The sequence below is a fragment of the Lepidochelys kempii genome, chromosome 4, assembly GCF_965140285.1.
Source record: "Lepidochelys kempii isolate rLepKem1 chromosome 4, rLepKem1.hap1, whole genome shotgun sequence".
In the NCBI taxonomy this organism is placed as follows: Eukaryota; Metazoa; Chordata; order Testudines; family Cheloniidae; genus Lepidochelys; species Lepidochelys kempii.
This window is the reverse complement of record NC_136383.1, coordinates 1,817,490-1,834,405: the sequence shown is the minus strand read 5'-3', so window position 1 is coordinate 1,834,405 and position 16,916 is coordinate 1,817,490. Positions and strand designations below refer to the sequence as shown.

Sequence of the window (16,916 nt, the reverse complement as noted above, 5' to 3'; positions counted from 1 at the left end):
GAGTAAAGATTAGAGAGATACTAATGAGCCTCTTCTGCTGCGAGGATGCCCAGTAATAATCTCATTTTCAGTAAACGATTTTATCTACTGTTAAATTTATGCTGTGACAAGGCTGGAACTAAAAATAGTTCTATATAAAATTTTAATTGGCCCCTTGCTGCTTCTCAGGGAAAGACCATTGTAGAACAACTTGACTGGGAGTTAAAAAATGAAACTGATGCTCGGATCCTTAAAAGACAAGGCCATACCTGGACATGTTCTGCCATGAGCTGAAGGCACAGGACCAGAGTTTCATGAGCAAATCCCTCTGAAGCTCATGGGAGTTGTGCTGATCTTTCTGAAAGCAGTTTGTACATGATGTGAGGATGGTAGAGCTTAAGTATAATTAGCACAGTCCATTATCTTGCCTCTTGCATCAAGTAAACAACAATAGACTGCCTAAAAGATAATCTGCTATTGCAGGCATCTTTCCAACTTCCTGCAAGAGGCTGAGCTCCCCCATTCCCACTGACTTCAGGGAGAATTTACTGTGCTCAGCATCTTGCAAGAAGTTCTCAGCAGTTTCAAATCAGGCTGTGTCATAACCATAGGGGTAGCCTAAAATTCCTCCTTACCTGTAAGGGGTTAAGAAGCTCAAATAACCTAGCTGGCACCTGACCAAAGGAACCAATGGGGACAAAAGATACTTTTAAATCGGGGGGAGGGGATGGGGTGAGGCTTTTCTTTGGGTTCTTTGTTTCTGTGTTCATTCGCTCTTGGGACTAAGAAGGACTGGACATCAATCCATGTCCTCCAAACCCTTCTGAACCAGTCTCTCATATTACAGAAATTGTAAGTACAGCCAGGCAAGGCATATTAGTTTATCTTTGTTTTCTCAACTTGTGAATTTTCCCTTTGCTGGGGGGAGGTTTATCCCTGTTTTGTTGTAACTTTGAAACTAAGGCTAGAGGGGGTTCCTCTGTGTTTTGTGCATCTTTTGTTACCTTGCAAAGTTATCTTCCAACCTGATTTTACAGAGGGGATTTTTACCTTTTCTTTTTTATTTTAAATAAAATTCTTCTTTTAAGAACTGATTGATTTTTTTTTTCAGTATCCAAAGATCCAGGGATTTGGGTCTGTGTTCACTTTGTAACCATTTGGTTAGGTTATTATTCTCAAGCCTCCCCAGGAAAGGGGGCGTAAGGGTTTGGGGGGGATATTTTGGGGGAACAGGAACTCCAAGTGGTCCTTTCCCTGATTCTTTGTCTAAATCACTTGGTGGTGGCAGCATACTGTTCAAGGACAAGGTGGAATTTGTGCCTTGGGGAAGTTTTTAGCCTAAGCTGGTAAAAATAAGCTTAGGAGGTCTTGCATGCGGGTCCCCACATCTGTACCCCAAAGTTCAGAGTGGGGAAGGAACCCTGACAGGCCACGTGCCCTTAAGAGAACCCAATAGCATAATCACATAGTACATGCATTCTTAACCAACATCTCTCAGACACTGCTCCAGCCCCACCCCCTCACCAGGCTGTGTTCCCATTGCCAGGCTAATGGAGGGCCTGATCCAACGCCCAGTGACACCATTGACTTTAGTGGGTGTTGGATCAGGCCCATAGTGCATAATTTATACACCTATTTCTGTTCAATTGCTAAGGGAAGTGTCACAAAGTAAAGGGAAGCCACCAGCCCCCTTCCTGCCTGGAGAAAGTGTTGAATAGACACCAAGGATGTCAACATATGAAATATGGGACTCATGGAGAAGGAGGAAGAATTTGATGGCACTTCATCTATTTAATTAGACTCTTTTGCCACTAACTTCCAACAAGCAAAGAGGTTGTTGACAGAGGACTTAGTCTGATTCTAATTCAAAGACCTTGCAAATACTATTGAACTGCTAAATCAATTGTTTGTATCCCTTCCCCTGATTGGATATGCAGTCTGAATATTTAATCTTGCAACCGCAAACACCAGTCAAGTGTGCCTGCCCATGCTCCAGACACTGTATAAACAGAGACAGACAATACTTTGTTGGGAATTCTTGATAATTCAATGTAACCATCTTACCTTCTTTACAGTGAAGCTTTTTGGGATAAGGACCATGCATTTTGTGTGTTTCTGCAGTGCCTTGCACATTGTAGGTACTAGCGGAAACAAGCAAACAACATTAATATTAACAGTAATGTAATAAATTGATCTTAAAGTGTAAGCAGCTTAGTGCAGGGAATGTGACCTAATCTATACTTGTAAAGCACTGTGTGAATGGTGTTATTTAATAATCATGATGATAATAATGCATGCACATTTGTGTGGTGCTTGTTCTGTTTATTTTTGTGTTGGCTGGGAGAATCTCTGAGCTCCTAGTCCTTGTGTATTAATATCACAGTATTAAAACAATAAAAAGTGCTTCCACATCGGCCCATCTCACACTGATCCTGCATTGAAGTCTTAATCCTGAATTTTTCTGCGCAATTCTGGCCCAGACAGCAGACTACTGTAACAGAAAAAAACTGGATTATGAGTTCACCAGAGAACTGAGCAAAGGAGAAACTGGACTGAGAGGGAAAGAATTCTTACATCAATATATGTACTGAAAAGATAGGTAAAGTTATAGAGACAATGATTAGCCAGGCCCATTACTTAAAAAAATGAATGAATGTTCTTTTGTCACGTTGGCTTCATGATGAAAATCTTTGAGTGACTCAAGAATTATTTAAGGTTCAGAATACTGTAACGCCTGCTCTATGCTTGTTTTAACAGCCTCTGAGTTTAATTGCTTATGTAACCTTGATTTGCATTTACTAGGATCAGAGAACTAGCAAGACCAAAGAAGCCTAAAGCAGCTTGGGAGAACTATAGTAGGTTAGTGGAAAAAGTACAAAGCTTACGCTGTATGGGCTTTGGGTTTCTTCTACACTGGTAAGCTGTCTCCATCTGACATCTGGGAAAGACAAAAGAATATGACTTTTTGTTTACAGTGCTAGAGAGTCTAAGGGTATGTCTACAGTACAAAATTATTTCGAAATTATTCTATTTGAATTTTCTGAAGTGACTTTATACATTTGGTCTTGTGTGTCCCCACTAAAGCGCGTGAATTCGGCGGAGTATGGCCACAGTACTGAGGCTAGCATTGAATGTTGGAGCGGTGCACCGTGGGTAGCTATCCCACAGTTCCCGCAGTCCCTGCTGCCCATTGGAATTCTGGGTTAAGCTCCCAGTGCATGATGGGTCAAAAACATTCTTGCAGGTGTTTCTGGGTGCGTGTCATCAGTTGCTCCTCCCTCCATGAAAGCTACATCAGACAATCGTTTTGTGCCTTTTTGGCGTGCAGACGCCATACTGCTTTCGGCAGATGGTGCAGTATGGTGCACCACTTCTCTTCTGGTACTATGAATCCACCTCGCATTTCCTCTCGTCTTTCTATGTAATCTCTATAAGTATCTACACTCTCTCTTCCTCATCGACCACTTCCGCTGCCAACTCTGCTCAGCCATTGTGAACTGAGCAGCACAGCTTCCACCGCCAACTCTGCTCTCCCGCTCTTGCCGCGCTACCAAGCTTCTCCATGTTGTCTGTCCTGGGCTCCCGTCTCTATGAAAGCTACAGAAGACAACCATTTCCCGCATTTTTCCGCTATCGTGAACTGAACAGCACCTCTTCCGCTGCCACTCTGCTCTCCTACGTTTCGCGCCCTTTTTCCAGGATTACCCATGCAGGCACCATAGTACGGCAAGCATGGAGCCAGCTCAGATCGCCGCTGCAGTTTTGGCCATTGTAAATACCTTGCGCATTATCCAGCAGTATGTGCAGAACCTGCAAAACCAGGCGAGGAAGCGACGGCAGCGCGATTACGATAGTGATGAGGACCGGGACGCAGACATTCCTAGAAGCACAGCATGTGGCGATTGGGAGATTATGGTGGTGTTGGGCCAGGTTCATGCCGTGGAACATCGATTCTGGGCCCGGGAAACAAGCACAGACTGGTGGGACCGCGTAGTGTTGCAAGTATGGGATGATTCCCAGTGGCTGCGAAAGTTTCATATGCGTAGGGCCACTTTCATGGAACTTTGTGACTTGCTGTCCCCTGCCCTGAAGCGCAAAGACACCAAAATGAGAGCAGCCCTCCCAGTTGAGAAGTGAGTGGCCATCTCCCTGTGGAAGCTTGCAACCCCCGACAGCTACCCGTCAGTTGGGAATCAGTTTGGAGTGGGCAAATGGAGCGGGGGACAGATAGCTCAGTGGTTTGAGCATTGGCCTGCTAAACCCAGGGTTGCAAGCTCAATCCTGGAGGGGGTCATTTAGGGATATGGGGCAAAAATTGGGGATTGGTCCTGCTTTGAGCAGAGGGTTGGACTAGATGACCTCCTAAGGTCCCTTCCAACCTTGGTATTCTATGATTCTATGAAATCTACTGTGGGGGCTGCTGTGATGCAAGTAGCAAACACAATCATTGACCAGCTTCTATCAAGGGTAGTGACTTTGGGAAATGTGCACGTCATAGTGGATGGCTTTAATGCACTGCGGCAGGGCGATAGACAGAATTCATATCCCTGTCTTGACCCTGCAACACTGGGGCGGCCAGTATGTAAACTGCAAGGGGTACTTTTCAATGGTGCTGCAAGCACTGGTGGATCACAAGGGACGTTTCACCAACATCAACGTGGGATGGCCGGGAAAGGTGTATGATGCTCGCATCTTCAGGAACTCTGGTCTTTTTGAACAGCTACAGGAAGGGACTTACTTCCCAGACCAGAAAATCACTGTTGGGGATGTTGCAATGCCTATAGTTATCCTCGGGGACCCAGCCTATCCCTTAATGCCATGGCTCATGAAGCTGTACACAGGCACCCTGGACAGTAGTAAGGAACAGTTCAACTATAGGCTGAGCAAGTGCAGAATGGTGGTAGAATGTGCTTTTGGACATTTGAAAGTGCGCTGGCTCAGTTTACTGACTCGGTTAGACCTCAGCACAACCAATATTCCAATTGTAATTGCTGCTTGTTGTGTGCTCCACAATCTCTGTGAGAGTAAGGGGGAGACGTTTATGGTGGGTTTGGAGGTTGAGGCAACTCGCCTGGTGGCCAATTTCGCACAGCCAGACAACAGGGCGATTAGAAGAGCGCAGCAGGGCACGCTGCTCATCAGAGAAGCTTTGAAAGCCAGTTTCATGACTGGCCAGGGTACGGCATGACAGTTGTGTTTGTTTCTCTTCAAGTTACCTGTCCCCTATATATATGAAAGGAAATAAAGTCACAATTGTTTAAAAACCATTCTTTATTATTTGTTGCACAACACATTGAGAGAAATCAGAAGATAGACTGGGGAAGGGGGTACTGAGGGAGGGGGGTGGAGGAGGAGGGAAGGACAAGTCCGGAAAGCAAATCAAAATTTTGGATATGCCAGCCTTCTGCTGCTTGTGCAATCCTCTGGGGTTGAGTGTGTGGGTCCCCGCAGCCTCCGCCCCCCGCCCCATGTTCTTGAGCATCTGGGTGAGGAGCCTATGGAACTTGGGGAGGAGGGAGGGCTGTTATACAGGGGCTGCAGTGGCAGTCTGTGGTCTACTGTCTTTCCCGCATTAGATCCACCATACAGTGGAGCATGTCAGTTTGCTCCCCCGTGGGCTTGACCATAGCATCCTGCCTGCTCTCATCATGCACGTCCCTCCTCTCTTCGTGTTCATTTAACGCTTTATGGGACTCTGCAATTGTTTGCCTCCACACATTCAGCTGGGCCCTGTCCGTGCGGGAGGACTGCATGAGTTCGGCAAACATGTCGTCCCGAGTTTGTTTTTTCTACCTTCTAATCTAGACCAGCCTCTGGGACGGAGTAGATAGGGGCTGCGTCGAAACATTTTCACCTGCGGGAGGAGAAAAAGGGAGGGTAGTATTTTAAAAGATACATTTTAGAGAACAAAGGGGACACTCTTTCTCAGCAAAACAAGCAATTCATAGTACACAGCACATGTTCTTTCTGTACAAGGTCGCATTTTGCCTCTTATGCTGAAGTGCCTGACACTTTGGTGTGAGTAAGCCATCACATGTGGCTGGGCAACAGAATTCAGCTTGAAGGCAGACATGGTAAGCCCTAGGGGCACACAGGGTTCTGCTTCTTCCGCATTCATTTCAATGCTTTCAAACTGCCAGGCCCCCTTTCCCATAGCAAGCAATGCCTGGTGGGTTTGCCATATCAAAGGAGGGCCTGCGGGCTCTCTGGGATGATTGCTTCACACAACACCCCCCAGCTGCCCCCACACCCCCATCGCGTGGCTCCGATGAGGCTCTGAGCAGCGATGAGCCCTTTAAACTAAATGCGAACAGCCCAGCGCAGCTGGGTTTCCCCCCACTGCGTGGCTCCGATCAGGCTCTCACTCACCAGAAGTGCCTTCTCCAGGGTCATATTCCAGGAGCCCGCCTTGGGAGTGGGGGGAGGCTATTGGGTCCAGTGTTAAGACTGGTTCCTGGCTAGGGGGGAAAACAGATTCCCCACTTGCCCCCTGTGTACTGTCCTCCTCCTCTTCATTCTCCAATAACTCATCCTCGTCGCTCCATGCAACTCCCCCCTTGCAGACGTCCACGGACAGTGGTGGGGTAGTGGTGGCGTCACCCCCCATAATTGCATGCAGCTCACGATAGAAGCAGCATGTATGGGACTGTGACCCAGAGTGCCCGTTCGCCTCCCTGGCTTTTTGGTACGTTTGCCTGAGCTCCTTGATTTTTGTACGACACTGCTCTTTGTCCCTGGAGTAGCCTCTTTCTGTCATGGCCCTGGAGACTGCAGCGTAAGTATTTGCTTTTTTTTTTTTTTTTTTTTTTTTTTGGAAAAAAAACAGATTTGTCTCCCCAAAATGTGATGACATCCAGTACCTCCCATTCGGACCATGCTGGAGCTAGTCTGCGAATCTGGGACTGCATGGTCTCTTGTGATGGTGGACTCTGCATGGTCGCCTGTGATAGTGGACTGTGCTGATGGTGACCAAACAGGAAATGAAATTCAAAAGTTCCTGGGGCTTTTACTGCCTACCTGGTTAGTGCGTCGGAGTTGAGAGTGTTGTCCAGAGTGGTCACAAAGGAGCATTCTGGGATAGCTCCCGGAGGCCAATAATGTTGAATTGTGTCCACGGTACCTGTAACCCAGAACTGTGATCTCGATTTTAGCGCTACTCCACTTGCTGAGGTGGAGTACAGAAATCGGATTAAAGAGCCCTTTAAATAAAAAAAACTGGTTTGGTCGTGTGGACGGAATCAGTTTTATTTCGAATTAACTCGGCTAATTCCGAAATAACCACGTACTGTAGACCAGGCCAAAGTTCACCCACAGCAGCTGTGGTCAGGCTAAGACAATCCAGGGCCCTGAATATGTAGTGCCTACACGTTAATTTAGCTCCGGTTGTGGTCAGGATTACAGTAGTCCTCAAGTTTCACCTGCCATTTGGGTGGCTGTGCATTTTGCCAGTTCTTGTCATGCCTGGCCAGTTCTTGTTCCCCTGCACATTTTGGACAGTTGGGAGGAGAGCAAAGGGAGACTTATCAACCACCCTTACCAGTGTGTTTAAGGTCTGGGAGATGGAAGATGGCCTCTCCTGAAAGTGGACATGGCTGGGGATGGTGGGATGGAGCAGGTCATGCTGTTCCTCAGGAATGTCATTGAGAGGGCTGCTCACATTGTGCAGCGACAGTGGTTGAAACCAATAAACATGCACGTTGCTCCTCAGTTGTTTTGCAAATTTGGAAGAGCATCAGAGGCTCAATGCAAAGCTTAGTTTAGTGATCATCTAACCGTGAATTTTGTTTCCCTTTTATTCCCTGTTTTAACAGTAGGTTAGAATGGGGAAACCAGCAGACAATTTGGCCCCTCTCCCTGAGTGCTTTGACGGCTCAGCCAACGCCAAGAATTATGTCTCTGGCCAAACCCAAGAAAATTTTCGATGGTAACCTTCAGCGCAGGTTGGTTGTATTCAGGAGCGCTCTTCCTTCTGTTGGAAAACATTCACTAATGAATGCAACAGCTCAGGGTTTACTGATAATAATCAATACAAATAAAGACATGACAACTGTACAGAGGTGAATCTAGAACAGGAGAAGAAAGCAGAAGTTTCTGCACTTTCACATTATGACTGTAGTCCAATCCACCATGAACAGCTTCCCTCTGAGATCAGCTCAGCAGAGCTGCTACTGAGTAAAGCAGTTGTTCAGTTTTGCCATCTTAAGGTCTCTCTACGTTTGGCTGAGTTCTGCAATTTTCTGGATGAAAAGGGGCTGCAGAAGTGTAAAGCATTTATTATAAATGTCTCTACATAGAATGTTTTTTCAATGGCTCCCATCTATTTCATCTTTGTGGTTGTTCTGGTCACTAAATGTTGCTGAGATTTTCAACATAGGACTAATGATTCTGGGTGCCTCCATTTTCAGGTGGCCAATTTGAGACACTTTAAGGAGTCTCATTTTTTCAGAGGGCAGGTGCTCAGCACTTTCTGAAAATCAAGCCCCCCTTTTAAGGTTTTCTCAGGTTGAGCACCCAAACACAAGTCAGCAAATCACTGGTCACTTCTGAAAAATCCTGATTTTTCATAATAGAAAATCTTGGTTCTTCATAATATAGTCTCCTCCTAAATATATGTTTGTTCCAAAAACTGGGAGCAGGTTGATTTCCAAAGGGAAATTGGGAAGGTTAAATTGTATTTCAGTTTTAATTCAGGCTCCCTCCAAAACCTGGCAGGCAATACAGGGATTAGGTAGAAGGGTGGAGCTGCTGATGGGCTGTGAGAAGGGTATGACTCACGTAAAGGGAAGCTGTTGTTGCTGGAGCAACAATTTGTCATCTTAGAATTCCAGTGACACCAGGTTCAGTCTAGTGCCAATTTGATCTTGGTTTCCACATGGCGTGTGGCTTTGGAACGGAACGCCGGGTGTTGTATGACATTTGACTGGTGGTGGTTGTGTCTGTGTAATGTGCGTGGGTGTGGATTGTTACACCCTGGCCCCAATGCAAGGCCCTGTATCCTATGCAGCATTAGACCTGGATTTATGTGGCACTGTCCTCCGCCCAACCTATCACCCCTTCACTGTTCACCCATTTACTCAACTATCTGTCCCACATGCACTGCCACTTCAAAGGCATAACGATCCAGCAGCTTGAGGGTAGAAGGAGCAGAGTCCTGCTGCATCATTCATTAGCTGGTCTGCAGGGCCAGGTGGGAGGACTGCCTGGGCAGAAGCTCTGGACCTGCTGTCCACTCCCCCTTCCTTCTCCCCACCACTGTAAGAGCCCAGGGTTCTCTATAGTGACTTGCTAAGTTGCACAGGGTTGGCGCTGTCTTTGACCTCTCCATTTCCCCTGGTCTGCAGGCCCCTGTACCCAATAGCCTTCAGCAAGCCACAACTGTCCTGTCTTGCACATGCTGTCTGATGCCCCATGGCTGAGACCCTTGGAAGCAAGGCCCTGTGTGCTTTCCTAGACCATAGCCCTCTCTCCTTCATGGCCCTGTTCTTCCATGAGAAGAAGGATAATGCTAGATAATGGCATATGCATCCTTCAGCAAATCGTCTACATTGTGTAAATTCCCCCTGTGTTCAACAAACATCCCTGTGTCACATGCTGATGAAGAGAATGGAAAGATATATGAATTAATAGGGTTGAATTTGTAGCATGGAGTTTTGTTAACATACCAGACTGCGTGTGATGATATCAAAGAGGAGCCAGTACACCAAATGAGGGCATAGATGAGAGCACACTATTGTCCAAGGAATGTGGCTGTAAGGCAACAAATTAACCAACCCACTGCCAACAGCTTGCAAGAAGAAAACAGGCCCTAACAAGTGTTATTACTGAGCAGTGTTATTTAGTTCCTCTTTCAAAATAGGATTGATCACAAAGCCATGTACATACTTAAAATGCCCATCTTGAGGTGTAGGTGAATGATTATTATCACTATTGGTTATATTGAGGTAATGAATCTTCAGTTTCATTAACATCTGCCAATTGTATTTGTCATAAAAAACCAATGGAAACTCCCTTCTCCAGATGATCATTGTTTTTCATAACTTATGGATTTGATGGAATAAGTCAAAGCCGGGGACAAACTGGCCGTACGGTTATGTAGTTCAAAGTTGTTCCAGGGGGACAATGCCCAAATTTGCAGTTCTCTGGTAGCAGTTTCAATAAAGTCACAGCAGAATAAACAATATTTTTTGCTTATCAGGTGCTAATCATTGAATTAATTCACCAGTCCCTTCCTAAAGATTCACTGTCCCCGATGCTTTGTAGATCCCAGGGGGATAACTGGAGATTTTTTAGCGGAAGGTTTCTCTAAGTGCTTATAAGTCTCAATTCATTTTTGAAATAATTACTGGAGGGGGTGGTTTTGGTGAGGAGACTAGGTCAAAGCTCTGTCAGGGTGTAGAGTAGATTTCTAGCCCCTGAGGAGCCATTACACCCATGAGAAAGTGTCTCTGCATTTCTTGTGCTGTTGAATATAATGCTCAGTAGCCAGAATAAGGATTGGGGATGTCATGACAATACAACTGTATTTGTTTCTCTCTTGCCATTGCCACTAGTTTCTTGTCTCTTTCCTACTCAGAGTTAATATAAAACACTGATTTACAAATACAAAACAAAATGCCAGTGTTAAGTAAAGTGGGTATAGTAGGTGAGGTGAGAATTACAGAGAAACAATTGGGTATCTGGACTACCGCATTGTAGTCCCATCTCCACCACTGGCCTTGAACAAACCTCGCTGTGTTTCATTTTCCCCATCCATACAGTGTGGATAATCATCCTGACTCCACCTGCCAAGAGGATTGTTATGAGGCTAAATTAATTCCGTGCTTCTGAGACCCTGACATGAAAGGAGCTATAACAGTTCTATATGTTATTAAATGTTATACTTAGACTGATTCTAATTTACATGCTTCAGAGATATTGTGGGATTTGTATTATGAAGTAGTTTCTTAAAACTGCCCATAGAAAGGACTACATTTTCACTCCTCCCACACACACTCCTTTGTGCATGCAAGCAAGCAGGTATTTGCATGGCCAAATCAGGTAATCCCATGTGCAAGTACCCATTTGTTTATGCATTGTACCTAGTTTGAGTACAGAAATGTGGATTTTTGCATGTGGAATGTCTGCGTATGGATTTAAGTTATCCTGGTTTGGCCATGCATGCTTGTTGTCACTGTTTTAATGAGGTTATGGTCCTGGCTGACTCTCTTCATTACTTCTTCCATGACATTCCCAAAGGCACCTCTTCCTGTACAGCTGTGGCCGGATGTCAGAGATCTGGCAGCGCCCACCGTTGATGGATTTAGCTTTACCGTCGCCTCGAATATTGAAGTTGGCAGAACCTAAAAAATACCAAACAGTGTACTTAAAACAAAGGTAAAAGATGACACAGCTCTTATTGTGCTACACATGTTTCAGGTGGGTTTTCAGCATAATGAGCATTCAAAAGCAGTTTGTCTGGTTGGAGTAGGAGCAAAACGAACAGAACCAAAAAAGGGGGAGAGCAGAGGTGCTGTGCTCTGTGTGGCACTTGCTGATGATCTGCAGCTAGCTGGCTGCTATCATCGTGTGGACTTGCCTCCTTCCAGCTGCCAAATTGGGTTGAAAGAAGCTAAGCATATAAGTTACATGCAGTGCTTTCCTCACATTGCCTGCATAGATGTGAATGGGAGGGCTGAAAGTTTCTGTATTTGTGTGGCCAACAAACTCCACACTTTGAAAATGATTGCGAACCATCCTAGAGAGCACATCATTATGTTATGATGACTCCAAGGGCAAAATAGGTGGTGTACTTGGAATAGGCAAGGGTTATAAATGTGAGACAAGGATACATTTACCATAAACACGTATTCATCTGATGAAAAGAATAGAACACTGGGTCATATTCAAAGCATAATCCTGATGGAAAAGACCCTCCATAGTACTGACCATAGGGTCTAAGAGAGTGCCTTTCTCTCTGGGCGTGGCTAGATTAGGAAAAGAGGTGAGGATAGGTCAGGCTTAGCTAACAAATATTAGCTGCCCCTGACTAGGGCAGGCTGAAAATAGTCAATCCAAACTGTTGGGGTTTTTTACATAAAAATGGGTTTTTGACAAAATGAAGTTTTTTGCAAAAAGCTTTCCACTGAAAAAATGTATTGTTTTGCCAAAAACCAGAATGGCGGAAGTGGAAGTGTTTCAATTTGGAAATGTTGCAGTGGTGCCTCATGGGCATTGTAGTTCTGTTCCCTCATGTCTCCATTCTTCTTTATCTACCAGGCGCCCTGGTAGGACTGCATCTCCCAAGGTGTACCATGGCCAAGGACTCCATGGTACACTGCCTCCCGCCTCCAAAAAGGGACGTTTGGTGCAACCAAGGAGCCCAACTAGTGGAGGAGAAAGGGAGCAGGAGGCATCTGAACTACACCTCCCATGGGGTGCCGTGGCCACATTTCCATATAGAATTTTTTCAGTTTTGGACAAAAAAAATCTAATTATTCTATGGAAAATTAGATGAAAATGAATGTTCTTTCCATGGGGAGACAACCTCCTTTTTTCCAAACAGCTCTTCCCCTGGCCTAATGTCCACTTCCTTTCCTTGTCTAGACAAACCCTGTGTGACTATAACCTCCCTTAGCAGCTGCGTTCCTCAACATCTGTGCAGCTGTCAGGCTTGAGGGTGATGTTGGTGAGAGTGGGAGACATGGTGTGAGCAGGGCTGAGGAGATGAGTGACCACTAATCTGGCTGCCTTCAGAAGCACATGTGAAACTCACCTGTTTGGTATAACTTCCTCAAAGAGGAAGAGGTATAACTCACCTGTTTGGTATAACTTCAAGCAAAGAGGAAGAGGAGGAAAATGAGGTGAAGAGAGAAAGGGGAGAAGAGCTAGTGGAGGGGGGGCAGGGGTGGGTAGGGGGAGGAAAAAAGACGAAAAGGAAAGAAGAAAGGAAACTGCCTGACTTCCTCTGGGGAAGTAGGGAAACAAATTAAGCCCTGGGCTTGGTTATAACTCTTGGGGAGAGACAGATTCTGCTGTGATGGCCCCACTATCAAGCTCTGGGTAGACAGAAACCATCAGAAATGGTGAACCTGATCATAAGAATTCTCTGCTTTGGGTCCAGTTAGGGTAGCAGCTGGGGGACAGGTATAGAATTCTTAAGAGCTTTCCCCTGCAAAGTGCAGTCCTGAATGGCTTATCTGTTTTTCAGCACAGAGAGATGGGCTAACCAGGCTGCAAGTTATTTGCAGTGTAAAAAAAGGAAGGCCCTATTTATGGGGTCTCCCAAGAGAAGCAGAGGCAGAGTGTGCTAGGGAAACAGACAATCAAAAGTAGAAGGCAGTTTACTAGCAACTGTCCATCACCAACTTTGCAGCACCAGGTCGTACACTGCATGCACCTTTAAGCTAGGAGCTGGAGTCGTTAGGTGAAAGTCAATGGGATTTGGGCACCACTTCAGGTCTATTTCGAATGCCCATATTCCTTATTTTCAGCTGCCGCCTTTTGCTTCTTCACTGAGTGAAAATGCACCCCTTCCCCCATTTCGTTAAAAAATGTTCCCAGCCTTTGACCTGAAACATGGAGTGTGTCCCCCTTGCTTTGTGACGGGGAGAGGAATGAGATGGCAGGGTTTCCCCTCGTCCACACAGCAGCTCATTGTAATTCCCTGGCTCTTTTGATCTCATTTGCACAGTCACCCTAGTTCCCTTCGTTCATTTGACCACTGGAGTTCTGCACCAGAGCAGCTAAATATTCATGTACAAAGTGGCTTAGACCACATTTTGGTGTAGAGCTGATGGTTTTGCATCATGGCGAGGCACGCGGTGATGGAGGGTTTAGTAACGTAGGTAACAAAGAGAGCAACAAATCACTTTGCTTCCCAGTTCTGTAATGTGAGGCAATTCAGTCTCAGGGTGGAGCACCCCCGGTTCATCATGTGGACCCCAGATCCCAAGCCTCATGCCTGAGAGAACCCTGCTAATCTCCCAACCCCTGGGTCCCTCAACAGCCCTCGGGGAGGCAGCCGGAAATAAAGGCTGCACTCAGCTATCACGTCAGTGGCTTTATGGGGGCAGGACAAACCCTGAAATAGCACAAGAGACCATTTGTGGGCCTGTGGTGAGTCTCTCATCCTGCTTCCAGCCAGAGCACGGAGTACTGAGTCCCCAGAGCCCAGACATAGAATCATAGAATATCAGGGTTGGAAGGGACCCCAGAAGGTCATCTAGTCCAACCCCCTGCTCAAAGCAGGACCAATTCCCAGTTAAATCATCCCAGCCAGGGCTTTGTCAAGCCTGACCTTAAAAACCTCTAAGGAAGGAGATTCTACCACCTCCCTAGGTAATGCATTCCAGTGTTTTACCACCCTCTTAGTGAAAATTTTTTTCCTAATATCCAATCTAAACCTCCCCCACTGCAACTTGAGAATACAGATCAGCATTCACTAGCCCAAATAAGAGTCCATCTGAGCTCCAGTCCCAGGACAGGCACCTCCTGCCCCTGGCAGCACAGGCCAGGGTCTTGGTTGGGTGTGAGCTGGGAGGGTGAATCCTGGTTTCTGCTGCATTGCCTGGTGTCCATCTCCATGTCACTGGGCTCCTCGCTGGATCCAGGTTGTGCCTTCAGCCTTGCTGTGCCCATGCCCCCAACCTGCTCCCTGGGCTGACCCCCAGCCTGCAGGGCCAGGCTGTACATGGTCCTGCTCCCTCCCGCAGCAACATGTGCTCCCCACCTAACCCCACAGTCTTCTCCAGCCCCACCCCTGTGCCCACCGGTCGGCCCAAAGCCTGCCAGGGCTGCAGGCAGAGCTCCTGCTCTGGAGTGGCATTCCCCTCCTCCAGTGGGGAGTAGGTTGGCTTCAGGGAGTCAAGCCAGCCATCCCTTAGCCAGCAGAGCTCTGGGGCCAGCTCCCCTCTCCGCCCCCCCCAATTCAATCAGGGCTGGTGGGGTAGGACTAGACCTTTCACACTGGACCCATGTCCATGTGGAGTGGGGCCTCCACACCCAGCTCACTGCTTAGCAGGGTGACGGGTCCCTCAAGCACACACCTACTCCAGATATTTTCATGTACTCCTTAAGTTACATTGTCTCTATGGGTTTGGTTTTATTTACACCAGGCATTAAATGAAAACCAGTTTTAGGGCTGGTTGTTACAGCATTACCACCACAATCCTTATAGACAAACAACTACAATAATTCTGCAACAATGTGTCTAGTTTAATTCAAATAAACAAACCTATTCTGGGAACGCCCTGAAGCTCTGTCCATATTGCATGTTTGTGTTTTTCTCTAGGCCTCGTAGTTCTCCGGAGTGGCCCGTGCCAACAGCTGCGCTCACCTGTGAGGCTTCCCAGCGAGTTCAAGAACTTGCCTGTCCAAAATCAGTGCATCCAGGCTTCAAGCTAGACAGAAAGGTGATGGTGATGTTCAGCCAAACTGGGAAAGGGGAACCATTGCTCCTCCCTGTATCAGCTTTCAGCAACAGATTCACTTTGGTTGCTGCAGCCCGAGGTTAGCCCCGGAATAGACACGATGGCCTGTTTGCACTACAGAAACAGCTGGATGGTCCCACCAGTTCAGGAGATGGGGCAGAAGTTGCTTGATATGCTTTTTAATTACTGGGTTAAGAAAGTTTGCCAGACCTGCCGTGGCTGCTTAGCCATACTAACTGATGCCATTTTTAAAGTGTCTTTTTTCTTGTATTTTAGTGGTGACTTAAATGGTAGCCCATTTGCATGATGTCTTTTTTTTATTGCTTTGGTTGGTTGATAAAGATAATAGGGGTGACAGAATACACGTAAACTTCTGTAAGGGTTTTGACTTGGTACTGCATGACATTTTGGTTAAAAAAAAATATGATACAAAATTAACATGGCACACATTAAATTGATTAAAACTGGCTAACTTATAGGTCTCACACTGTAACTGTAAAAGGGGAGTCATCACTCTTTCCTGTATACAGCTTGGGCCTTTGATCTTGGCCTCATGTAACAGGTGAAACAAAAGCCCACTCCTCAGCGTGGAGCTTCAAAAAGCTTGGTTTTTGCGTAACTGGAGACAGGGAATTTACATTCACCTCCCCCGAGGCATTTCCCAGGAAATCCCCTTCACAATTGCCCATTCTCATCTGGCACATTGTTCAGTATAGTCCTTTGATCATTCACGCCTCACATCACAGCTGCCCTGCCCCCAGAGAGGTTACATACTATCCTGCCCCACGATAATAACCTTTGCATTTAATATAATGGACCGCAAAGATACTTAAACTTAATTCAGTAAGGTCTTCCAAGGATATTGCAGGCCATTGCCACATCTCGCACTATTACAACACAGGGAGAAACCTACTTCTGCATTTTGCTCACATAGCTTCTGTGAATTTTATTTGGGTGTAGTTCAGTGATTTCATTTCATATCATTTCATTTCAATCAGCTGGCTAAAATAAAAAAAACAATAACCATGAATCCCATTAGCCACAAAAATCTGGATGCTTTGTGCAATAGGTGGATTGTTGATGGTCAATATATTTCTTTGTCACAGTATTTCCTGTCGTAGCTGAAAAATAGATGTATTCTAGAAAAGCAATGCCTCCCTCTCTTTAGTGACTTCTGTTGTGTAGCAGTAGGGCTGTCTGGGAGGGAACATGTATATCCAGTTTATATTTTTGGATGCAGGTGTTTGCCTACTTCATGCCAGCTGTGAATGCCAAGAACAACATTTGGCTGAAATGACAGATCCCATTCTCTCTATTTCCCAGATACAATGTGGCCAGCAAAAGAAGAGAAGTACAATACTCATGTCCCCGAAAGTCCCCTGGCTGATCTTGCAAAACTCTACTTGCTAAATTGTCAAACAAGCTTCTTTGTGCTTCCTCCCATGCTGTACCTCCCTCTTGGGAGGAGCTCCCCTAAATACCCACCAAGCCACCTCACTGGCATCCTGCACCGCCCTCCTTTTCCATGAA

The 16,916-nt window shown here is 46.1% G+C and overlaps 1 protein-coding gene across 1 annotated transcript in view; it reads left to right on the top strand.

Annotated features, from left to right (window-relative positions):
* Window positions 1–15,688, top strand: part of SPMAP2L (sperm microtubule associated protein 2 like) — a 28,373-nt gene extending 12,685 nt beyond the window's left edge. The window contains exons 3-6 of the mRNA XM_073340188.2: window positions 2,782–2,838; window positions 7,791–7,919; window positions 11,215–11,352; window positions 15,248–15,688. Of these exons, the coding sequence (XP_073196289.1) occupies window positions 7,870–7,919; window positions 11,215–11,352; window positions 15,248–15,470 (411 nt within the window). The 5' untranslated portion in view covers window positions 2,782–2,838; window positions 7,791–7,869 and the 3' untranslated portion in view covers window positions 15,471–15,688. The remainder of the gene's footprint in view (window positions 1–2,781; window positions 2,839–7,790; window positions 7,920–11,214; window positions 11,353–15,247) is intronic.
* Window positions 15,689–16,916: the final 1,228 nt, after the last annotated feature.